This window comes from Plecotus auritus (assembly GCF_963455305.1).
Source record: "Plecotus auritus genome assembly, chromosome: 8".
Classification (NCBI taxonomy): Eukaryota; Metazoa; Chordata; class Mammalia; order Chiroptera; family Vespertilionidae; genus Plecotus; species Plecotus auritus.
Window position 1 is genome coordinate 138,321,593 of NC_137782.1, and position 26,639 is coordinate 138,348,231.

General features: G+C 40.6%; 1 protein-coding gene across 5 annotated transcripts in view; it reads right to left on the minus strand.

The window, feature by feature from the left end:
- COMMD1 (copper metabolism domain containing 1) overlaps nucleotides 1–26,639 on the minus strand; it is a 194,538-nt gene that overhangs the window by 131,671 nt on the left and 36,228 nt on the right. Inside the window, exon 3 of one of the 5 annotated variants that reach the window (XM_080686026.1) lies at nucleotides 6,379–7,369. The exons of the other annotated variants lie outside the window; for them this stretch is intronic. Within the exon in view, the coding sequence (XP_080542152.1) occupies nucleotides 7,148–7,369 (222 nt within the window). The 3' untranslated portion in view covers nucleotides 6,379–7,147. Of the gene's footprint in view, nucleotides 1–6,378; nucleotides 7,370–26,639 lie in introns of those variants that run through there. 5 annotated transcript variants of the gene reach the window in all.

A 26,639-nucleotide genomic window follows, 5' to 3' on the forward strand; every position in this document is an offset into this window, starting at 1 on the left:
GACCAACTAGAAATTAAACATACACTGACTGAAATTAAAAATATTATACAGAGACCCAAAAACAGACAAGAAGAACACAAAAATCAAGTCAAAGAATTGAAATACAAAGAAGCAAAAAACACTCAACCGAAAAAGCAAAAAGCAAAAAAAAAAATCCAAAAAGTTGAAGATAATGTAAGAAGACTCTGGGACAACTTCAAGCGTACCAACATCAGAATTATGGGGGTGCCAGAAGAAGAGAGAGAGCAAAATACTGAAAACCTATTTGAAGAAATAATGACCGAAAACTTCCCCCACCTGGTGAAAGAAATGGACTTACAAGTCCAGGAAGCCCACAGAACCCCAAACAAAAGGAACCCAAAGAGGACTACACCAAGACACATCATAATTAAAATGCCAAGAGCAAAAGACAAAGAGAGAATATTAAAAGCAGCAAGAGAAAAACAGTTAGTTACCTACAAGGGAGCACCCATACGACTGTCAGCTGACTTTTCAACAGAAACTATGCAGGCCAGACGGGAGTGGCAAGAAATTTTCAATGTGATGAATAGCAAGAACCTACAACCAAGATTACTCTACCCAGCAAAGCTATCATTCAGAATTGAAGGGCAGATAAAGAGTTTCACAGACAAGAAAAAGCTAAAGGAGTTCATCACCACCAAACCAGTATTATATGAAATGCTGAAAGGTATTCTTAAAGAAGAGGAAGAAGAAAAAAGGAAAGATAAAAATTGTGAACAACAAATACATATCTATCAACAAGTGAACCTAAAAATCAAGTGAATTAAAAACCTGAGGAACAGAATAATCTGGTGAATACAGTAGAATCGGGGGCATAGAAGGGGAGTGGACTGATAATTCTCAGGGGGAAAGGGGTATGGGGGGGTTCATGAAGAGACTGGACAAAAATCATACACCTATGGATGAGGACAGTGGGGGGTAGATAAGGGCAGAAGGTGGGGTGGGAAATGGCTGGAGGGGAGCTATGGGGGAAAAAAGGAGAAATAATTGTAATAATCTGAATAAAGATTTATTTAAAAAAAAATATCACTATTGTAATTTCTGTGTCATGGTGGTCTGTAGTGGTAATTAGTTTTGATTCATATATTTTGAATCTCTGTATCCTACTGATAGTATTTCAAGCGTCATCACCCATTTACCATATAAAAATAGCACATATTTTTACAATGAAAAATATTGATATAAGGCTGATTATTTTCCTTTTGAATTATATATTTATATCCATCCAATACAGAATAACTTTAATAATACCGTATGAGTTAAAGTAACTGGAAACTTGAGTTTCTGAGAACATAGTGTCCTTAAGAGACATAAAAATCTCCCTTAAATGACATTTAGAAATGTTGGATAAATATAAAACATAACCTTCTAAATAAATAGCTAAGTTCACAAAAAAACAAGGGGGTTAAAATCAAAGGAAGCTGAAAATCAGGGGGTTTTAATTGTTGGGGAACATACGAGGCTTTGTTGGGAAGTTTGTAAGGAGGACATTCCAAAAAAAGGGAAGTGTGTAGAAGACCGCCCACCTGTTTATCAGAATTCCGACTTAGGGGAGTGCTGAAGATGGCACCCCTAATTATTCCTTGACCTTTCCAAACAAGTCTGTGCATGTGCAGACCCCCGGGTGTTTAATGGAATCCTTATGCTTAATCTTTGAGTGTCCTTGCTTAAAGGACACTACAAACACATGTGTCCTCCCAATATTACTTAACCTACTGATTGTATCTAAAAGAAACTTTATCTCAAACTGCTACTACAATAAAAGCCTAACGAGGCAGGCAATCGAAGTTGTCTGGTTCCTTTAGCCAGGCAGTCCCTTGGCCCTCTCTTTCACAGCAAACGTTGTGTCGGAGTAAGCCATTCATCTGTCACTCAGGGTCTGCTGGTCAGCCCCGGCAAGGTGGTACCCCATGTGAGGACCAAGGAACACAACAAGATGTGGCGGAAACCTCAAAAACGAAGAGTAAGAAAACGAAGAGTAACTGTGTACTAAGTCATTGGAGCCCACTTGGGATTTCCAAGTTCAAGGGCATGTTTTTCAGCTAAGGTTTCACAATAGGACAGCAGCTGTCCAACAAGTAACAGATTTCTTTGTTACTTAAAAAGTTATTAAAAGCAAATGGTGCCTCAGTTATAGAAGAATAATTAAAGAGCCTGTTGCACTGTTATAATTTATAATCCTTGGTTCCCTTGGGATTTCCAAGTTCGAGGGAATTGTTTTTCAGCTAAGGTTTCATAATGGGACAGAAGTTGTTCATAAAACAACAATATATAACAGCGCTTAAACAATTGTTAAAAGCGAATGGTGCCTCGGTTATAAAGAAACAATTAAAGGGCCTTTTGCAGACTATTATAACTTATAACCCTTGGTTCCCTGTGCTGGAACATTAGGCCTTGATCTCTGGGAACAAGTAGGTAGAAATTTAAAGAGAAATCAGGATTTGTCATCTTTAACTATGAGGGCTTTTGTTTGAGCTGCACTATGCCCACTACATATTGAGGATCAAAAGCCTACAGAACACCAGGATTTATCACCACCCCCTCCTCCTGAAGCAGAGCCTATAAAGCCAGTAATACCTAAGGCCCCCAATCCTCCACCTCCAATGTGGGAAGGATCATCAACTAGATCCTCAGTTATGGGATCATGTGTCAGGCAAGCTATGATAGAAGGAGAGCTTTTGGCTTGCCCAGGTTTGCAAGATCAGCAAGGTAAGCAGATATATGAACCGCTCTCCTTTAATAACTTTAAAGAACTAAGGAAAAGTATTAGAGAAAATGGGGCTAACAGTCCATTTACAAAAGGACTCATTAATGCTTTGTCTGAAAATTACCATATGACGTCTTGGGACTGGCAAATTTTAGCTAAAACAACTTTAGACGCCAGTCAATATTTATTATGAAGAGCAGAATATGATGAGATCTGTGAACAACAGGCTAATCAAAACAATCTAGCGGGTGCTGGTCACATTACAGGCCCCAATGCTGCAGGGGTGGGGACCATATGTTAATGTACAACAGCAATTGAATCTGCACCCACAAGTATTTACCCAAGACTCTCTTTGTGCACAATAGGCCTGGGAGCATATTCAGGAAGGCGGAATTCAGCAAGGCTCATTTGTTAATGTACACCAGGGACCCCAGGAATCTTATGTTGACTTTGTAAATCGCCTTACCCAATCCATTCACCAGCAGATCAGTCATAGTCAGACTGCAGATATTCTCTTGTTGCAACTGGCATATGACAACGCCAACGTTGATTGTCAAAAGGCTATGCAGCCCATCGGGGAGAAAGGCCACCACGGTGGGGGTATTTACCAGGGCTTGTCAGCTAGTAGGAATGGAAACCCACTGGACTCAAATGTTGGCCATGGCTCTCCAGGCAGGGAATAAGGGCAAAACAGATTCCAAATGCTATTAATGGGGGATAATGGGACATTTTAAAAAGGATTGCAAGGCTAAAATAGCAACCTCCCATTCTGAGAATTCTCAGCCCCCATCTACTTGTCCCTGTTGCCATAAGGGGTGTCACTGGGTCAACCAATGTAAATCAAAATTTGACAAACATGGCAATTCTTTACCAACACTGCAGGGAAACGCCCAGTGGGGCCAGTCCAGGCCCCGCAACAAACCGGGGCACGGATCACCTTCCTAGGGCAGACAGGAAATCTACTGTCTACTCCCTCCAAGCAGCTACCACTGGGAGCACAGAACTCCAACAGAACTGATTCTAAAAGAAGGGGACGACCCTAAAAGGGTCCCTACGGAGACTTGAGGTCCACTGCTACCAGGCATGGTAGGCATTATTTTGGGGCGCTCCAGCCTTAATTCAAAAGGAGTCACTGTAATACCAGGAGTCGCTGATAGTGATTACCAGGGAGAAATCCAGGTGCTCATGACATGCAAGGAGCTGCATATTTTCCTCATGCAAACTAAGATCGTGCAACTGTTGTTACTACTATATTGGGTCCCAACGCTCAGGAGAGAAATCTGGCAATACTGGAGAGTGAGGAGTTTATTGGAATCAGTCAGTTACCAGGGAACGGCCCTTCCTCAGTATAGAAATCCAAGGGAAAAGATTCACAGGATTAATAGATACTGAGGACTATTGCACTATACTTAGTCATCTTGATTGGCCCTCGTCATGGCCCACGGTAAAGCAAGATCAGAGGACAGTGGGAATAGGAGAAGTTTCCCAGACATTTTAAAGTTCTCGGCACGTACACTGTAAAGGGCCAGATGGGCAAACTGGCTACATACAGCCCCTAATCTTACAGATTCTATCAATTTATGGGGACGTGATCTCCTTTCACAGTGGGGGTTAATGTTACAGACACCTTTTTAGGAGTGGTCACTGTTGTTATACCTCCCTTACCCTTGACTTAGTTAAGCCAAACCCCTGTTTGGATAGAACAGTGGCCCCTAAAGGGAGAAAAATTACAACAAGCCCATCTATTGTAAAAGAACAATTGGATTTAGGACACATAGAACCTTTCAACAGCCCCTAGAATTCTCTATTTTCATAATCCCCCAAAAATCTAACAAATGGCGGCTCTTACACGATTTAAGGGCCATTAATGCTAATATTCAACCCATGGGTACTCTCCAACCTGGACTTCCATCTCCAGCCATGATCCCACAAGACTGGCCCATTATTATCACAGATTTAAAGGATTGCTTTTATACCATTCCTTTAGCTACCCAAGGTCGGAATAAATTTGCATTTACTCTCCCTTTGATTAACAATGAAGAGCCCTCCCAGAGATATCATTGGAGAGTCCTCCCACCGGGAATGCTGAACAGCCCAACTATGTGCTGGTACCATGTACATCAGGCACTCATGCCAACCAGGCAACAGTTTCCTACTGAAAAATTATTCATTACATGGAAAAATTATTCCTTACAGCCCCTGATACGGACCTGTTATATCATATATACTCTTCAGTGCAAAAGGAAACCGGCCTTGAGAGGCCTTTTAATAGCCCCTGAGAAGGTACAGATGACAAAACCATGGAAATATCTAGGATATATCTTAACTGAAAGACCCATCAGACCCCAAAAGGTTACCTTTGACAACAGGGAACTAAAAACCCTAAATGACTTTCAAAAATTACTAGGAGAATATAAATTGGATATGACCAGCGCTAGGTATTCCCACAGTGAACTTACAAAACCTGTTTAACATCCTAAAAGGGGATCCAGCCTTAAATTCCCCGAGACAGCTATCCGCAGAAGGGATAAAAGAACTCCTCTTGGTCGAGGATGCACTCGATACTCGATATTTGAACAGAATCTCCCCCAGCATTCTCTTCAACTAATTTTATTTCCCACCAGGCACTCACCTACGGGACTTTGGGACAACTGGTACCTGAACTGAGGTTTACTGAATGGTTGTTTTGCTCTCATACTCCCTCCAAAACCTTATCACCTTATTTAGCATTGATTTGCTCTTTGATTCTCGATGGGAGGCAGCGCTGTAGAAAACTCGCAGGACATGATCCGGATATCATTCTCCTTCCATTAACTAAAACTCAATTTGAGAATATTATCGACCTCCATTGATTTGCAAATTGCTCTAGCTGATTTCCGTAGGAAAAGTAGAACATTCTCTCCCTGCAGATAAGACATTAGATTTTTTTGTCCCACACTAAGTTAATATACCCCTCTAAGATTGTACATATCCCTATCTCAAGAACACTTACTGTGTTCACAGATGGCTCAAGAAAAACCGGTAAAACAGCCATCCATTGGCCACTTAATGGTGCCATTCAACAGGGGGGTTTTATCTCAACTCAGCGAGCGGAAATTGGGAGCGCTGATCCTAGCACTAGAAACATTTCCCTCACAACCCGTTAGTGACTCTGCTTATTCTGTTTATATCTTATAAAACCAAGAAACTTCACTCATCAAGCCTACATTAGATCAATCCCTCCTAGCACAGTTCCTTCGCCTCCAGGCCCTACGAGATGGTTGGTTACATCCTCTCTTTATATCTCATATCAGGTCCACAGTTCTCTTCTTGGACCGCTGGTACAAGCCAATGATCAAGTAGACCGCTTAGTAATGACTGCTGCTTTATTAAAAGCCCATCAATCCCATGAACTATTCCACCAAAATTGGAGCAAACTACATAAAGAATTTCAACTGACCCTGAGAGTAGCTAAACAAGTTATTTTACAATGTCCTGACTGTCAAATGACAGGTACCTCACTACCCTCCATGGGAATTAATCCCAGAAGGCTGCAGGTCAATGACCTTTGGCAAACAGATGTCACATTGCCTCTTTTAGGAAACTCCAGTATGTACCAGGTGTACCGGTTAATAATGTGAATTTTGTAATCAAAGAAAACACAATAATTTCAAGAGAAACATCAAAAGTGCTTTATTCAAAGTAATGTCCATCGCTAGCTACACATTTCCCCCATCTTTCAGGTAATTTGTGGATACCGTCCCAATAAAACTTTTCTTGTTTTGAGGCAAACCATTCAGAGACCCAATTTTCCACTTCTTCGTACATTTTGAAGTGCTGTTCAGAAAGTGCGTGTGCCATCGATTGGAACAAGTGGTAATCTGAAGGAGTAAGGTCTGGTGAATACGGCGGGTGAGTTAATACTTCCCAGGCAAGATCTTTTAATGTGTTTTTAACTGGTTTTGAAGTGTATGATGGTGCGTCATCATGAAGCAAAATTACTTTGCTGTGTCTTCTGGCACATTCTAGTCATTTTACGATCAAAGTGTGATTCAGTTGATTATTTGTTGTCAGTAGCGAACAGTATTAACGGTTTCACCTGGTTTTAGAAGCTCATAATACACCACACCTTCCTGATCCCACCAAATGCAGAGCATTGTCTTCTTTCAGAAGCGATTTGGCCTTGCAGTCGATGTTGGTGGTTGACCTGGATCAACCCATGATTTTGTGCGTTTGGGATTCTCAAAATAAGTCCACTTTTCATCGCCAGTCACAATTCGATGCAAAAAAGACTTTCTTTCGTGCCGCTGAAGCAACCTTTTACTGATGACTTTTCGGTTTTCCATTTGTCTTTCATTCAGTTGATAAGCACCCATTTTCCTTCCTTTAAAATCTTTCCCATTGCTTGAAAACGATTGGAAATTGTTTGCTGAGCTACGTTTAATCTTTCTGCAAGTTGTTTTGATTTTGACATGCATCTTCATCCAATAATGCTTGTAATTGTTGGTCTTCAAACTTTTTCGGTTGACCTGGACCTTCTTTGTCTTTCACATCGAAATCATAACTTTTAAAATGTTTAAACCAGCGTTCACAAGTATCTTGAGATGGAGCATGTTCACCATAAGCTTCCCGAAGTATATGATAACTTGCAGCGGCACTTTTCTTCAAAATAAAGTAATGAATTAAAACTTCCCGCAAATGCTTTTTTTTTGGCACGAAATTCAACATTTTTAAGCGTAAAAATATTTATGATGTTAACACCTTCAGAAAATTTGACATATGAAGTTTGAAGCTTGCTGTCAATACAACAAAATAGCATACATGCCAAAACCGGTTTGGCTCAGTGGATAGAGCGTCGGCCTGCGGACTCAAGGGTCCCAGGTTCGATTCCGGTCAAGGGCATGTACCTTGGTTGCGGGCACATCCCCAGTAGGGGGCGTGCAGGAGGCAGCTGATCGATGTTTCTCTCTCATCGATGTTTCTAACTCTCTATCCCTCTCCCTTCCTCTCTTCCTCTCTGTAAAAAAATCAATAAAATATATAAAAAAAAATAGCATACATATCAAATTGCTTATGTGTAACTCCATCTATTGAAAAAAATCCGCATTATTAACCGGTACACCTGGTACATGTAACTATAGACACTTTTTCTGGTATGATCAGTGCCCATGCTCTTCCTGGCGAATCCACGCACTATGTGATTAAACATCTGCTACTTACATTTGCCTTTTTAGGAATTCCAACCAAGACAAAAACTGATAATGGGCCTGCTTATAGCAGCCATCGCTTTGCCACATTTTGCAGAACTTGGTCCATTCCCAGCATTCTACGGGAATCCCTTACAATCCACAAGGGCAGGCCATCGTTGAATGTGCCCATGCTACCCTGAAGGGTATGCTAGTTAAACAAAAAAGGGGGAATATGGAACTCAAGGACCCTGCTAAAATACTATCTAAAGCACTCTTTACCTTTAATTTTTTTAATCTGAATGATTGTTTACAATCCTCTGTAGAACGGCACTTCACCTCAATAACCCCATCTCAGAAACCACAAATCTTGTGGTGAGATGTGGACCCTAATAACTAGATGGGACCCAATGAATTACTAACATGGGGGAGAGGATATGCATGTGTTTCTACCCCCACAGGGCCACTGTGGATTCCAGCTTGCCAGATTAAATCCTATCATGGAATGGCACAGGACCAATCCTCTTCCAGAAATGAAGAATCTGAACCTGGGGACTCCGCAGCACAGAACATTGCACCTTCCCCAGACCCAGACGGCCCCCAGAATAACCTGGGGAATGATGATGAAGCTGATGGCAGAGGCTGAGCAATTATTGGAGTGTATTCACACTCCACGCACTCCAGATAACTAACCATTGCTTTTTTTGTTTTTCTTATAGTCTGTAAAATCGGAACTGGAGCAGTAAACATGCTTCGCAGACCCTGACATTCCAAAGCAGAAAGTTCACCACCGCCCTCTGTCTTCTACATTAAGCAAAACAAAAAAGAGGGAGATATTGGGGAGCACACGAGACTTGGTTGGAAAGTTTCCAAGGAAAGGGAAGTGTGTGGAAGGCTGCCCACCATGTTTATCAGAATTCCAACTTAGGGGAGTGCCAAAGATGGCGCCCCTAATTATTCCTTGACCTTTCCAAACAAGTCTGTGCATGTGCAGACTCCAGGGTGTTTACTGGAATCCTTATGCTTAATCTTTTTTTTTTTTTTTTAATATATTTTATTGATGTTTTACAGAGAGGAAGGGAGAGGGATAGAGAGCTAGAAACATCGATGAGAGAGAAACATCGATCAGCTGCCTCCTGCACACCTCCCACTGGGGATGTGCCCGCAACCAAGGTACATGCCCTTGACCGGAATCGAACCCGGGACCCTTCAGTCCATAGGCCGACGCTCTATCCACTGAGCCAAACCGGTTTCGGCTATGCTTAATCTTTGAGTGTCCTTGCTTAAAGGACACTACAAACACATGTGTCCTCCCAATATTACTTACCCTACTGATTGCATCTAAAAGAAACTTTATCTCAAACTACTACTACAATAAAAGCCTAACGAGGCACTCAATCGAGGCTGTCTGGTTCCTTTAGCCAGGCAGTCCCTTGGCCCTCTCTTCACAGCAAACGTTGTGTCGGAGTAATCCATTCATCTGTCACTCAGGGTCTGCTGGTCAGCCTCAGCATTTAATGATCACACAATACAGAAGAAAAGCCTTAGCTCCATACAAGGCAGGGAGGGAACTGAGATTCCTGGATAAAGCTGCAAACTTCAGAGCTCTTTCTCCTCAGCAAAAGGGTGAAAGCCAAAAATCTACTTTCCATGAGAGAAGATAACAAAGATCATGTGAGATCTCAATTAAAATTTATAAAGCACAGGAAGAAAAGAGCCACTGCGATGATTAATTTTGTGTGTCAACTTGACTGGGCTAAGGAATGCCCAGATAGATGGTAAAATATTATTTTGGAGTGTGTCTGTGAGGGTGTTTTTGGAAAGATTAGCATTTGAATTAGCTGACTAAGTAAAGAAGATGTGCTTTCAACAATGTGGGCAGGCATCATCAAATCCATTGAGGGCCCAAATAGTACAAAAAGGAGGAAAAGTGAATTCTCGATCTCTCTCTCTCTCTCTCTCTCTCTCTCTCTCTCTCTCTCTCTCTCTCTCTCTCTCTCCTTGAGCTGGATGGGACAACCATCTTGAATGCTCAGACATGGGAGCACTTGGTTCTCAAGTCTTTGGCCTCAGATTGAGTTATACCATTGGCTCCCCTGGTTCTCAGGTCTTCTAACTAGCATTGAATTATTCTAACACTGGCTTTCCTTGTTCTCCAGCTTATAGATAGCAGAAAATGGGATTTCTAGGACTCCATAACTATATGAACCAATTCCTACAATAATTCTCATCTTGTTTCCCCTAATCTTAGTCTACTCTCATCAAAGTTCTTATCAATAATATCCCAAAGACATGTTATCCTATTGGTTCTGTTTCTCTGGAGAACCCTGACTAAACCCTGGGTGACTATATATATATATATATATATATGTGTGTGTGTGTGTGTGATACATGTATATATACACATACATATACACACACACTCTATGTACATAAAAAATGCGTCAACCATGATACCTCATTCACAAAAAGCTTTCTCGGGGGTAAAAGGCATGACATCAATGTGATATCCATGGACATGCCCATTGTTTCTTGGAATTGGGTCAAATATTTCCAGATGTCCTGTTGGACTGCATTATGGTCAAGCCAACCAGTTCATTCATCCCTGAAATTCAAGGGCTAAAGTCAGTCAATCCCACAGGAACTCACTGAGCTCATTTAGACAACTGAAAAGAAGGAACTAATCCTCTCTATTCTTTTTTCTTTCTTTCTTTCTTTTTTTTTCTTTTCAAAATTCCAACCTTAGATTCAATTCATTAGCCTAAAAACACAGTTGGATCATAAAGAGTTGAGAATATTATTTCTCCATCCCCTGGAAAAGCAAGGTGGAAGTATCACCCCATTTCTTCTCATTATACAAAACCGTATTAATCCCATAGCCAGTCTTAGTGTTCATTTCTTTTCCTGGGATCCCAACTTCTCATGGTTTCATGTTCTGTTTCTATGGGTAGTATCCTGTCCTAAATGCCCTGCATTACTAGGAAAACTTTTCTATTTAACAAAGTTTGCGTCACTTTTTTCCTGTAACTGCTCCCATACTCATCTTCCTCTCATTATTTTTTTTTTATATACATTTTATTGATTTTTTGCAGAGAGGAAGGGAGAGGGAGAGAGAGTGAGAAACATCGATGAGAGAGAAACATCGATCAGCTGCCTCCTGCACGCCCCCTACTGGGGATGTGCCTGCAACCAAGGTACATGCCCTTGACCGGAATCGAACCTGGGACCCTTCAGGCCCCAGGCCAACGCTCTATTGACTGAGCCAAACCAGTTAGGGCGATTCCTCTCATTATTTTGTGACTCATATTTCAATACTCTGATGCATTAAGGAACACACGCCTTTCTAAAGCGGTGAGTTAGGCATCAGACTTATAAAAGGTAATAAAAATTACACTTTTGCATCAGTCTAGGTTTCTGATGCCCAGGACTTTTTTTGAAGCCTGGAAGGATCTTCCATAAACATGACCTCCAGTCAGCTGTTCCTTTGACCCAAATGATAAAAGAAACTATAGTAACTAGTGAGAGAATAAACTCCAAACTGATACATGGAAATTCAAAAAAGAGAAGAGCTATGTGAATATGCTGACACATAGATCATGTCAGTTCTCTTTGTTTCCCCTAATCTTAGTCTACTCTCATCGAAGTTCTTATCAATATTATCCCAAAGACACAATGCTAAAATTGGGATAAAACTGTTGAAATTTATTCCACTCAATAACTGCAAGAAACAGAAATAATGGTGTGACAGATTCCCATCTGTTCCTCTTATACATTGTCCCATTCTTCCACAGTAGATTGTAGCTACCCAGAATAAAAACATGTTCCTCCCTCCCTTAGTAGCTAAGTATGGCCATGTGTCTAAGTTTTAATCAATGGGGAATAAGTGGGAAAATTGTTGTGGCAGCTTCAAAGAATCTTCCATAAAGGACAAGAGATATGTATCTTTTGCCCCCTTTCTTCTTTGACCCTTTCCTGCATCCTGTTGCCTGACAGATAGATATAATGGCCTCTTGGGCCATGAGGACAAGGATCATATCCAAGGGACAATGGGATGATCTGATGGAAAAGTCTGGGATTCTGATAGCTGTGTGGAACAGAGCCTATCTCTTGAGTTTCACATAAAAGAGAAATAAACTTCTATCTTCATAAAGCCTTTGTTAATTTGAATCTCTGTGACTGGCAGCTGAACTTAATCCAAACTAATGAAATAAGTAAATAAAAATAGGATGGTAAAAAGATTTCTTCTGAATGAGCTGCAGTCATCCCAGTAAAGCAGACTGAGAGAGGATGATACATCCTCTGAGAAAGGAAATATAATGAGGCAGGTCTAAGAGTTGTTTCTATAGCATAGTAAGAGTCTTTTAAAAAGTGAACTCAGCCCAGCTGGTGTTGCTTAGTGGTTGAGCATCAACCCAGGAGATCACTGGTTCAATTCCTGGCCAGGGAACATGGCCCGATTGTGGGCACGATCCCCAGTGGTTGCGTGCAGGAAGCAGCCAATCAATGTTTCTCTCTCATCAATGTTTCTATCTCTCTCTCCCTTCCCATCCTCTCTCTCTAAAATAAATAAAAACATATTTTAAAAAAATAAAGAGTGAACTCAGCTGAGTGAATGAACTAAGTATTAGTCATATTCACAGAATGCTGATTGATAGCTGCTATGAAGCCTAATCACACTGATAACTTGACAAAGTACAAGAGCTTACTAACCATTAATATGTTTTACTGAACATGTGGCTTTAAAAACCTTTGGACTACCCAGCCAGCGTGGCTCAGTGGTTGAGAATCAACCTTTGAACCAGGAGATCACAGTTCGATTCCTGGTCAGGGCACATGCCCGGGTTGCAGGCTTGATCCCTAGTGGGGGGGCGTGCAGGAGGTAGCCAATCAATGATTCTCTCTCATCTTGATGTTTCTATCTCTCTCTCCCTCTCCCTTCCTCTCTGAAAACAATAAAAACACACACACACACACACACAAAAAGAAACCTTTGGACTTTTTGCAGTGCGGCTCTCAATCAATTCCAATTCTGATAAACCACAGGAGACTTAAAATCTATTTCTTAAACAATCACACCTATGAAAATGTGCAAAGCAATCACTCAGAACAGCATAACAAGACTAAATAACCAATGGGACATAATTTATCACTCTCAGAAATCTGTCAATTTAAAGAAAATATCAAGAGGCTTGAATGATATCAATGTTATAGAAGACAAAGACCAAAGATGAGAAGAAAGTTTGTTATAAATCACTGACTAAGACTGTCAATTAAGAAGACACAATATGAGGGGGGATAAGCAGGGGAGAGAGGAAATGGAAAATATCTGTAATACTATCAACAATAAAAATATATATATTTAAAAAATAAAAAATAGACACAATATGAAATGTTACACTTTTCAGCACAGCAATAAAATTTCTTAAAACTTTATAAAATGACTCAACCATTTAAAAAATTTGATGCTTCCTACACACTATTAGTTAAGATTAGAGAAGTATATATGATTCACTGAAACTTCAGAGACCTCTGGAGGTTTAAGTTAAATGGACTTTTGAAATAATCAAAAACTCCAGAGTATAAACTAATTGCTTGTTGATCTAAAAGCATATTAGGAAATATACTTAGCCTATCTAAAGTGAGTGGGTAATAAAATAAATAAGCTGCATCAAAAGCATAGAGCAAAGGGTAATTTTTTCTAACAACCTGTAAATTTCTTTACAATCTCACTAGAGGGCATTTCTGAACCAATAATATAAGCAAATTGAAAATGAGTCACTGTCACAAAGATTCAACTCACCCACAAATTTTCAGTAACTGAATAATCAAGGTGTATTTGTACTTTAATCCCACATTTAATCCCACTTTAATCCCATATTTTCTTCAGAAAAATGAAATTTCAATTTCAAATAGCAATGAAATTCCTTGATGAGGTCAAGTTCCAGAATATCCGTTACACATCTCCAAGAAAAAAGAAAATCTAATTTGATTTTTCTCAGCTTCATTTTTCTCAATTATGAGAAATATATTTTTAACTGCCATATGACAATAAGTCAGCTTACAAAATGAAGTCTCTACAACAAAGCACATGATCCTTTATCCCTCTCAGCAAGACTCTTCGTAAGTGATACATTCTTCCCCAAAACTGAACTATTCAAAGCTGAACAAGAGAGGATCCAAGATGGCGGCGTAGGTAAACACCTAAACTGCTGCCTCGCACAACGATTTCAAAACTACAACTAAAAGACAAAACGTCTATCACCCAGAACCACGGGAAAGCTGGCTAAGTGGAAGTTCTACAACTAGAAGGAAAGAGCAAACAGCATTGAGGGGTGCACAAGGGCTGAAAAGCTGAGGTACGGAGGCGTGCGAATCCGGCTGGTGACAGGCGATTGGAAGCACTGCTTTTTTCAACCTGAAGGGAGACAAGATCCCGATTATTCTGAACTCCAGTTTCTGGGGAGACGCGGGGGACCCAAACTCCTACGGGGAGAAGCTGGACTGTCTGCCGTGGGGTCGGAAAGTGAGGGAGGCTTGCTTACAGGGCTGCGCACAGGAATAATTGTTTATTGTGCTGGGGCGGACGCGGTCCAGCTAACTGGCAGCCATCGCTGTTTGCCACGCCCTAGCCTAGTCACACCCTGAGACCCCGCCCTGAACAATCTACAAACCCACCCAAGCTCCAAGCAGTGGCTTTAGCATATGAATGACCTGCCCTATTGCAGCTTAACCTAGCAAACTTGCAGCCCAGGTCAGACAGCTCCAAAACCTCCAAACCCCAAGCAAAGAGGAGAAAACTGTAGTTCTCGCTGTAGCGCCTGCTGGGTGGCCTCAGACAGTAGCTGACCTGCACCCCATTGGAGATCCAGAAGCCAGTGTACCCAGTGATCAGTGTGAGACACCAGATTTCAACTCCTTACATCCATAAGTGACACATTCAAGAGGCAGATTCAGTGAGCACCAAAGCACCACTGAAACAAGTCCTGCACCATAAGCGTGTCTCCAGCGCAGCAGTTCTTCCATTATAGACACAGCAGGTCCTCACAGCCAATTGGCCTGGAGGTCAATTCCTCCCAGTGTACCAACAGCAATCAAGGCTTAACTACACCAAGACTTTGCACTCAGCCCACAAAGGGGTGTACCAAAGGCGTCCACCTCAGGTGATTGGGGAGGCTGAGCTACTGGCCCCTATAAGTCACCTAACACACAAAGCCACTCCATCAACACAAGGAAGCAGCAAAATGCGAAGACAAAGAAACATGTCACGAATGAAAGAAATGGAGGAAAGCAAACTACTGGACAACATAGAGTTCAGAACCACATTTATAAGGTTACTCAAGAATCTTCTAAAAACCGCTGAGGAACTTAGTGAGACCTTTAAGGATCTTAATGAGAATGCCAAAAAAAAATGGAAAAGACCAGTCAGAAATTAAGCATACACTGTCTGAAATAAAGAATATACAGAAACTCAACTGTAGATCAACGTACCCCAAGAATCAAACCAAAGATCTGAAATATGAGGAAACAAAAAACACCCAACCAGAAAAACAAAAAGAAAAAATCCAAAAATATGAAGATAGTGTAAGGAGCCTCTGGGACAACTTTAAGCGTAACAACATCCGAATTTTTGGGGTGCCAGAAGAAGAGAGAGAGCAAAATATTGAAAACCTATTAGAAGAAATAATGACAGAAAACTTTCCCTACCTGGTCAAAGAAATAGACTTACAAGTCCAGGAAGTGCACAGAACCCCATACAAGAGGAATCCAAAGAGGACCACACCAAGACACATCATAATTAAAATGCCAAGGGCAAAAGACAAAGAGAGGATCTTGAAAGCAGCAAGAGAAAAACGGTTAGTTACCTACAAGGGAGCACCCATACGACTGTCAACTGATTTCTCAACAGAAACTATGCAGGCCAGAAGGGAGTGGCAAGAAATATTCAAAGTGATGAATAGCAAGAACCTACAACCAAGATTACTCTACCCAGCAAAGCTATCATTCAGAGTTGAAGGTCAGATAAAGAGCTTCACAGACAAGAAAAAGCTAAAAGAGTTCATCACCACCAAACCAGGATTACATGAAATGCTGAAGGGTATTCTTTAAGAAGAGGAAGAAGAAGAAGAAAAAGGTAAAGATAAAAATTATGAACAACAAAATGACATCAAATACATACCTACCAACAAGTGAATCTAGGAGAAACCAAGATGGCGGCATAGGTAAACACCTAAACTGCTGCCTCGCACAACAATTTCAAAACTACAACTAAAAGACAGAACGGACACCATCCAGAACCACAGGAAAGCTGGCTGAGTGAAAATTCTACAACTAGAAGGAAGGAGAAAAGCTCACAGAGAATTGGAGGTACGGCAAAGGGGCTTTGTGCGCGCAGAGAGGAAGGGTGGCTGAGAGCCTGGCTGACTTCCTCTGGTGGAAGGGGGAAGGAAGCCTCCGACCGCACTGAACCCTAGTTCTGACTGCACTGAACCCCAGTTCCGGGCGAACCCCTGGGGACCCACGCTCTTGTGGGGGGAGTCTGGACTCTCGGGCGGAGACTCGGGAGCCGGGGAAGGCGGAGGACTGAAAGTGCACACGCGCGCGAGCGCCGGTGCGCACAAAGGCTGCGGGGGTTGCCACAGGCTTTCCCTAGTGGAGGGGAGTCAGAGGATTCTGACTGCACTGAGCCCCAGTTCTGACTGCAGTGAACCCCAGTTCCAGGCGAGCCCCTGGGGACCCACGCTCTTGTGGGGGGAGTCTGGACTCTCGGGCGGAGACTCGGGAGCCGGGGAAAACAGAGGACTGAAAGCGCGCCCGCGCCGGTGCGCACAAGGGCTGCGGAGGTTGCCTCGGGCTTTCCCTGGTGGAGGGGAGTCAGAGGCTCCTGACGGCACTGTGCCCCAGTTCTGACTGCAGTGAACCCCGGTTCCAGGCGAGCCCCTGGGGACCCACGCTCTTGTGGGGGGAGTCTGGACTCTCAGGCGGAGACTCGAGCTGGGGAAGGCGGAGGACTGAAAGCGCACGTGCGCGCAGGGGCGGGGCTGACAGGAAGCCAAGACTGAGGCTCCACCCCATCCAAGCTGAGCACAGAGGCTATTGCAATTTGGCAAGTCTAATCCTATAGGGCTGTCTCCAGCACCGGGCTTCTCCCAGCATAGACACAGCTGATCCTTACAGCCAGCTGACCCGGAGGTCAATTCTTCCCAGTGATACCAACAACAATAAAGACTTAATTACAACAAGGCTGTACACACAGTCCACAAAGGGGTGCACCAAGAGTGTCCACCTCAGGTTAACTGGGGAAGCAGACCCACTGGGCCATATTGGAAACCTAGCACAAATATCTACCTTACCAACTCAGGGAATCAGTGAAAATGCGGGGTCAAAGAATCAGATCACAAACGAAAGAAATGGAGGAAAACAAACGACTGGATATAGAATTCAAAACCACGGTTATAAGACTTTTTAAGAATATCCTAGAAAAGGCCGATAAATATAACGAGACCCTCGAAGATATGAAAAAGGACCAACTAGAAATTAAACATACACTGACTGAAATAAAAAATATTATACAGAGACCCAGAAACAGAATAGAGGAACCCAAGAATCAAGTCAAAGAATTGAAATACAAAGAAGCAAAAAACACTCAACTGAAAAAGCAAAAAGCAAAAAAAAAAATCCAAAAAGTTGAAGATAGTGTAAGAAGCCTCTGGGACAACTTCAAGCGTACCAACATCAGAATTATGGGGGTGCCAGAAGAAGAGAGAGAGCAAGATACTGAAAACCTATTTGAAGAAATAATGACCGAAAACTTCCCCCACCTGGTGAAAGAAATAGACTTACAAGTCCAGGAAGCCCACAGAACCCCAAACAAAAGGAATCCAAAGAGGACCACACCAAGACACATCATAATTAAAATGCCAAGAGCAAAAGACAAAGAGAGAATATTAAAAGCAGCAAGAGAAAAACAGTTAATTACCTACAAGGGAGCACCCATACGACTGTCAGCTGACTTCTCAACAGAAACTATGCAGGCCAGACGGGAGTGGCAAGAAATTTTCAATGTGATGAATAGCAAGAACCTACAACCAAGATTACTCTACCCAGCAAAGCTATCATTCAGAATTGAAGGGCAGATAAAGAGCTTCACAGATAAGAAAAAGCTGAAGGAGTTCATCACCACCAAACCAGTATTATATGAAATGCTGAAAGGTATTCTTAAAGAAGAGGAAGAAGAAAAAAGTAAAGAGAAAAATTATGAACAACAAATACATATCTATCAACAAGCGAACCTAAAAATCAAGTGAATTAAAAACCTGAGGAGCAGAATAATCTGGTGAATATAATAGAATCAGGGGCATAGAAAGGGAGTGGACTGATAATTCTCAGGGGGAAAGGAGTATGGGGGGTTCATGAAGAGAATGGACAAAAATCATACACCTATGGATGAGGACAGTGGGGGGGAGGTAAGGGCAGAAGGTGGGGTGGGAAAGGGGTGGAGGGGAGCTATGGGGGGGAAAAGGAGAAATAATTGTAATAATCTGAATAAAGATTTATTTAAAAAAACAAACAAAAAAAAAAAAACAAGTGAATCTAAAAATCAAGTGAATAAAAAATCTGAAGAACAGAATGGACTGGTGAATATAATAGAATCAGGGACATAGAAAGGGAATGGACTGACAATTCTCAGGGGGGAGGGGGTGTGAGGGGTGCGGGAAGAGATTGGACAAAAATCTTACACCTATGGATGAAGACAGTGGCAGAGGGTAAGGGCATGGGGTGGGGTGGGGAATCAGGTGGAGGGAAGCTATGGGGGGAAAAAAGAGGAACACCTGTAATAATCTGAACAATAAAGATTTATTTAAAAAAAAAAGCTGAACAACAAAATGCAGTAGAGAGGAGAATAAAAGTGAGACAAAAAATAAAGGGATATGTTGCATTCCTATTTTGAACAAAAGCAGATACAAAATTGTATAATGCATACATTGTGTTTAAGTATTTATTTTTAAAGGCCGATAGATAACTGAAAGGAAATATACCAAGTATTAGCAACTTCACTGGGGTGGTAGAGATTAGTACTAGAGAGTTCCCTTTTTTCTGCTTTTCAAATTTTCTCCAACATTAGTTTTATCACTTTTTATCTGAAAAGTGAAATTACAAAAGTAAAAATCAGGAAAGCCTTTTTAAAATTAACCTCCTCTTTGGTGAGAGAATTAATAGCCTCTCATAACAGCTGACCATTCATTTGCTCATTAATGTAATGAGTTTATATTTGGCATCACTATACCTGATACTATCATAAGGACCTGTGATTCTACAATGAGTAAGAATAGCATAATTCCTAGTTTTGTGACCCTTACAGTCTGGTGAAACAGACCGTAGACAATAGACAAGCAAAGACAAATAGGATGGCTTTATAAAAAGGGAAAGGGAGAAGCATATATGGAAGGTAGTATAAGAGGGGAAGTATAAAAGGGAAGCCAAGGGGGAAATCTCCATAATTAAGGGACATATGAGACAAAGGATGAAAAGAAATCATTAGGTTAAGTTTCCCAGGGTAAGTACTTAAGTTTCTTTCTTCCTTGCTATTCATATGAAGAATCACATAGTACTCCACCTTCTCTCTTACACCAGTTTGCCATCTTTATTTCAGGTTCCTTGTATTTCAGACCGTAGGATAATCTGAATAACTTGTATATAAGCAGGACAGAGAACACTACAGAAAAGTCTATTCTGCCACTATTTCCAAACATGTGGTAGGTAGACTTAGTTGGACCTAACTTCCGAAAGTAAAATTCAAGTTAACTCAAATTTAGAGGTCAGGAACAAACAGGGACATACTATCTACATATTGGATACTACTAAGCAACAACAAAAATCTAAAAAACCTTTCCTTCTGAGATTAAAAAATTATTCCAAAGAGATTTGGTTTAAAAATAAATAAATAAATAAATAAATAAATAAATAAATAAATAGAGAGCAGCTAAGAAAAAAATATGAAATAAGGCAGTTAACTCGAGTCTGAGCATTTAAATAGAACCCCAGCCACTGTCCCTTCTTCCATAGTAAATTGTAGCTACCCAGAATAAAAACATGTTCCTCCCTCCCTATTAAGCAGAGGCATCTTTAGTGAACAGAAACTGCTACTCTTTTTTAATCTCCAACCGGCCAAGATACTGGCCCGTTGCCTAAAACTATACCCAGTATCACCAGCTTAGCTGGTATTTCCAAAGGCAGATCTTAAGATGATGATAGGGCTTAGCCTCTTTGAATAAAACAGTGTGTGTTTAGTGGGTGAAAGACTGTACATTCAGTGTTCCTTAATCCAAAGTTCCTTAGAGGATAGTTAAACAATCTTCTCAAGTGTCTAAATCTTCACAGAAAAAAATATGTTTGGAGCATTGTTTGGCCTTAATAATAAAATGAGGTATTTCAATTTCTCAAAAATAACCTTGAGAGATAAAAATATTAACTGGTTTGATATTTCATTCATTTTAAAGGGTTGTTTTTACCCAGTGGCACCATTACCTCAGCACCAGCATATAAAATACATAAAAACAGTTTAGTTATTATTCAACTTCTTTTATTAATAAAACAGGCAGAAGAAAACACAAACCAACTTTACAAATGTAATTTATCAAAGAAAACTAGAATTATTTTTAATTTAAAAATATCAGAGATCCAAAATTTTTTATCTAGAAAGTAAAAATTAATTCATTTAAAATAAACAAAAGCCATCAATAAAAAAAGTTTCAGGCTGAAGCACATCATATGTTAGATGATGGCACCTACTAACTAAATGTAATATTGCCTCCTAATATTTGTAATGGATATCTGGAGAAAGAACAACGTTTCTGGTGGTGTAGACCAAAAAGATCCTCATAATCTCTTAGGTTTATGTACAGCAGTGTGAAGAGGAAAATGGTGATCAATGGTCAAGGAAAAAATCCTGTACTAAAGAATATGACACAAATAAAAAGCAAGTTGACAAGGGTATACTAAAACCCTCAGCAAAGAAATCAATGCTGGTGATATATAATTCCAAAGATTCCAACCTTAACTTTCTTCCTGAAATATCCTTAGTCTTTTGAATTTTAATTTTTAGGTATATTATGTCTAATTTCACCACAAAAAATAAAAGCAAAGTAGGATCCACTTGACATAATTGTAAAGGGAAACTATTCTGAAAAGTAAAAGATATGTTTCATTAATGAATCTTGACTGAGAGAGCAATGGTTAGGAAAAAGAAAATGAGTTTTACAACCAGGGAGAATTGTGCTCGACTCTCTAACCCTCCATACTTGAGTTGTGTGACCTTGAGTTCATTGTTTAATATCTCTGAACCTTTCTCATTTATGTACCTTACAACATTTAAGAACTGACACATAAGAGGTACTCAATAAATAGCTATTGTTATACCTATTATGGAGTTCTTTTTTAAATATATTTTTATTGATTTTAGGGAGGTAGGGAGAGGGAGAGAGAGAGAGAGAGAGAAACATCAATGATGAGAGAGAATCACTGATTGGCTGCCTCCTGCATGTCCCCTAGTGGGGAAAGAGCCTGCAACCCGGGCATGTGCCCTTGACCGGAATTGAACCTGAAACCCTTCAGTCCACAGGCTGACGCTCTATCCACTGAGCCAAACCAGCTAGGGCTTATTATGGAATTGGAAATTTTTTCCCAAGAGGACTATTTGGTCAATAAAATATATTACTGTGCTATAAAATACCTAAACAGTTAAGTTCCTAATTCCTATGGAATTCTTAGTTCTTAGTTTTGTTCAGTAGAAAGAGTTTTAACAAAAGAAAAAAGAACATTTCTTTTCAGGTATTTAATTTTGTTAACTTCCAGAAGATAGGAAATACTACCCTTCCGGTGTATCTTACATTTAATACTTGATAGGCAGGTATATTATTTGTCAGACTAGAGGCCCAGTGCACGAAATTCGAGCATGGGTAGAGTCCCTAGGTCTGGCCAGCAATCAGGGCCAATCAGGTTCCCTGCCTCCCCACCCTCCCTACCTGTGCACCATCACTACATGGTTCCCCACCCCTTCCCCGCCTCCTCCTCCCCTCGCTCCCTCAGCGCCCCGCTGCTGCCGCTGGTCGCCCACCATGTTCCGCGCCACCCCCTGGTGGTCAGCACACATCATAGCGAGCAATAAAACTCCTGGTCTCATGGTTGAACTCCTGAGGGCACACTTTCCATATTAACCTTTTATATATATAGATAGAACTGTGCTTTCCTATATGTCCATAACTACCTACCAGAAACTGGCCAGCTATTCTCAAAACTGTAACTTGGGCTGTCCAACTCTAGTGGTGTGATGCAAGGAGTACCTTAATTCTTCTAATATTTAAAATGCATATGCAGTGCAAGAGGTGGATAATTAGCAAGTACCACCTAACCCTATAATGCTAATCTCACTTCCTCTCTTTACATCAAATTGGCTAAGCAATTTCTTAAACAGAAGCCATTCTAATACTCCATCAAGTAAAAGAGAAAAGCTCAGGCGATCTATTCTTTATGTTTGTTCCTATGATTTCACAGGCTATGAAATTTAAATAAATACATAGGATAGGTGTGGTTTCCTAAAGAAAACATGGAGCTTGTATTCCCTGCTTGAAGGAAAGAAGAAAGAAATGGCATCAACACAACTGAGCAGAGTAACTTAACATCAGATTCAGAAATGTGCTAACACAAATTTCAGGCACAACTTTTTGGCCCTTCAAAGACTAAAAATAAATTCAAGCATCGTGGATTTTTCCTCTTGGGAATGCAGGGATAGTTAAAGTTTTTCTAAGCTAAGCTTCATTTATCTACTTATATTCTTAGAAACTGTGAAAAAAAATAAATATACATTTTTTTAAGATATACACACATACATTTGTTTATATATGTATGTGTGTATGTATATGTTTATAAAGTCATTGTTTCCCACTAGAAATCAATTTTAAGGAAGTTTGCCAACAAAACTTTTTTCTTAAAGAAGAGATAAAAATACCCTAGATGACAGAAAATTGGAAAAGGAAAGTCCATAGTTATTATTTTTTTTTTACATATTTTATTGATTTTTTACAGAGAGGAAGGGAGAGGGAGAGTTAGAAACATCGATGAGAGAGAAACATCAATCAGCTGCCTCCTGCACACCCCTACTAGGGATGTGCCTGCAACCAAGGTACATGCCCTTGACCAGAATCGAACCCAGGACTCCTGAGTCAGCAGGCCGATGCTCTATCCACTGAGCCAAACCAGTCAGGGCCATAGTTATTATTGAAAAAGTCTACAGCAAAATTCAACTCTATTTTGAATTCCTATTACTGGGAATTGCTGCTATTGTTAATAGTACCTTTATTACACTTTTTTAAATTAAAAATGTTTTTATTGATTTTGGAGAGAGAAAGGAAGGGAGAGGGAGAGACAGAAACATAAATTGGCTGCCTACTGAACGCCCTCTCCTGGGGATTGAGCCTGCAACTTGGGCATGTGCCCTGACTGGGAAACAAACCAGGGACTTTTTGGTGCATGGGACAATGCACAACCAACTGAGTCACACCAGCCAGGTATACTTAGTATACTTTTTGATTCATCAGTTTTTAAACCACTATCTGAAAACACTTCTAGAGGTAGACAGGATTAGTTCTATTTTACATATGAAAAACTGAGAAAGGTAAGTTAAAATTACTTGCTTAATGCTACAAAACTAGTATAAATGGGATAAGCAGAACTGCATCCTAGGTTTCCTAACTCCTAGATCTTTCTACTAACCTGGTTGTTTCAAATTTTAGCCCAGAATCCTCTTTCAAACTAAATCTTTTGTGGAAACCCACAAATTGATAGATAAAGTTGCAGTTCCACTGACTGAAATAATGTTGAAGCCAGAGCCCTCTATACCTAAGCTCTACCTCTACCTCCCTTACACCACCCCTGTGATAAACTTGGAGGCATTTCTAGGGATCATCATGACTCCAAGGAACATAGTGTAAAACACCACCACCAAAGGTCATCTCTCTAAATCAGTCCCTATGGGAAACCCATAAAGTTAAATTCTTACCTAAATACAGGGTGTCCCCCAAAAATGTATACACACTTTAATAGCTGATAGCTCAATTGATGTTGCTTTCTTTTCAGATTTAACCCATTGGAATTAATAATGGAAGCCAAAGTGTGTACACATTTTGGGGGGCACCCTGTATGAATAAGAGTAATAACTAATAACATCTCTCATAGCAACCATATCTGAGATTTTTATAGTGTGGGAAGAAGACACTTTCCTTTAGGTTCTTTCAGCTGGTCTAATAATTAAACTACACAGACAGATGATATTAACGAGATTATAACTAAATGTAATTACATATATACATATAGGAACTCCTCAAAAAGACACAGAGACCCCCACATATGAGAGATTCAGAGACAGAAAGGGAAAATGAGGTATATATGACATTGTGAACTAAGGATGAAGTAAGGCACCTTGGGACATCAGAGGGTAGAAAGATAATCCTCAAGACAATAAGATCATACGTTCATTAACTAGAAACTTGCCATGCCTTATAGAGAGGTCATAAAAACTTATTTCTGGTGGTAACTCTTATTATGGGCAAGTCCCCCAATTTATATATATACACGAGAGACCCAGTGCACAAAATTCGTGAACAGGTAGGGTCCCTAGGCCTGGCCAGCAATCAGGGCCGATTGGGGCCTTCCTTTCCCCTGGCTGCCAGCTACCAGCCTGGGCCTTCCTTTGTTCCGTGCCACCCCCTGGTGGTCAGCGCACGTCATAGTAAGCGGTCGAACTCCCAGTCGGTCGAACTCCCAAGAGGACAATTTGCATATTAGCCTTTCATTATATAGGATACATTTTTCATTAATTTCAGAGAGGAAGGGAGAGGGAGAGATAGAAACATCAATCAGCCCTAACCGGTTTGGCTCAGTGGATAGAGCGTCTGCCTGCGGACCCAAGGGTCCCAGGTTCGATTCCGGTCAAGGGCATGTACCTTGGTTGCGGGCACATACCCAGTAAGGAGTGTGCAGGAGGCAGCTGATCGATGTTTCTAACTCTCTATCTCTCTCCCTTCCTCTCTGTAAAAAATCAATAAAATATATTAAAAAAAAAAAAAAAGAAAGAAAGAAACATCAATCATTGAGCAGCTGCCTCCTGCACGCCCTCTACTGGAGATTGAGCCTGCAACCCAGGCATGTACCCTGACTAGGAATTGAACCATGACTTCCTGGCTCACAGGTCAACACTCAACCACTGACCCACACTGGCTAGGCAAGTGCCCCAATTTAAATTCTTTAAGGGAGAAGCAAAAGTTTCTTGTGAGCTCACAGAGTCTCAATTACCTTCAGCTCAAAATAATTCACATACCAAAGTGGCACATCTTAGGGAGGCCTGTTCTAAGCCCCTTCAACAGTCACAAATATAAACTGAAGAAAGTAAAAATTACATCCCAATGTACCATTCCAAAGGTCTTGACCACAAAAGATTTATACTAATTAATGATCTACTCCTATGCACTGTGTACTATGATAGGAAGGGGAAAGTATTTCATTTCTTTGGTAATACTACCCCTCACTTACATTTCTGACATAAAAACATTAGCTAAGCCATTTATTTCCAAAGTTAAATACAGACACCTTTCTTCAAATAAAATTTAAATAAAATCTTACATGGATGACATCTTATGAGCTATTCTAGTTAAATAAAGCAGGGTGGGGGGCAGTGCCAAGAGAAGAGCCAGCCAAATCTCTCCAGAGCAGTCACAGGCTCTAGGAACACTAATATGGAGAAACAGCTGGCAAAAGTAAAAGATCAAGTCAAGGTTTCTGAGCAATTTCTGAAATGTAAATAGTGAACAGCATATGCTGTTGATGGACTAACATCTAAAACAGAAGCAGAGGCAACAGAACTTGATTTAAAAACATAAATAAGTGTACTGAGTAAAGCATAAACTTCCTGTCCACACCCACCAGAGTAAACCATTATAATATCACTACACTGTGTGCTTCTGTTAAAGGACTATTGCCATAGGCCACGGGTGGGGAATATCCTGCTCGAAGGCCGCATTAAGGCCCCAGAAATCATTTGGTCTGGCCCTGCCAAGGCATTAGGGGTAAATTAATGAAATGTTTAACCAAATATAGCAGGCTAATTTTTAAGTTGATAATTTTGTATGGCCCAAGAATGATGTTATAAATATACAAATAGCCCTTGGCAGAAAAATGTTCCTCACCCCTGCCATAGGCATACACACAAGGCTCACAAAACAAAGAAGTCTTTTTGGTTTATTAATATGTGTTTTTTTGTTATTTTTTTTATTTCAGAGAGTAGGGAGAGAGCGAGAAACATTAGTGATAAGAGAGAATCATTGATTGGCTGCCTCCTGCATGCCCCCAACCGGGGATTGAGCCCACAACCTGGGCATATGCCCGACCAGGAATCGAACCATGACCTCCTGGTTCATAGGTCCACACTCAACCCCTGAGCTATACCGGTCGGGCTTTTTTTTTTTTTTTTTTTAATACCAGCACAAACTTTCCAGGGTTTGAGCAGTAATTAACCAGCAGGTCAAGTTTATTATTCCCACGTGCCAAATAGAAAGCAAACTTCAAACTTAATTTACCTTTGAAAATAAACTTTAAGTTTGGAGGAGAACCAGGGTGGAGATGATTAAGAGTGTATAGATACGCATATGTACGCATGCATATAAGCATAACCAGTGGATACAAGACACGGGGGGGAC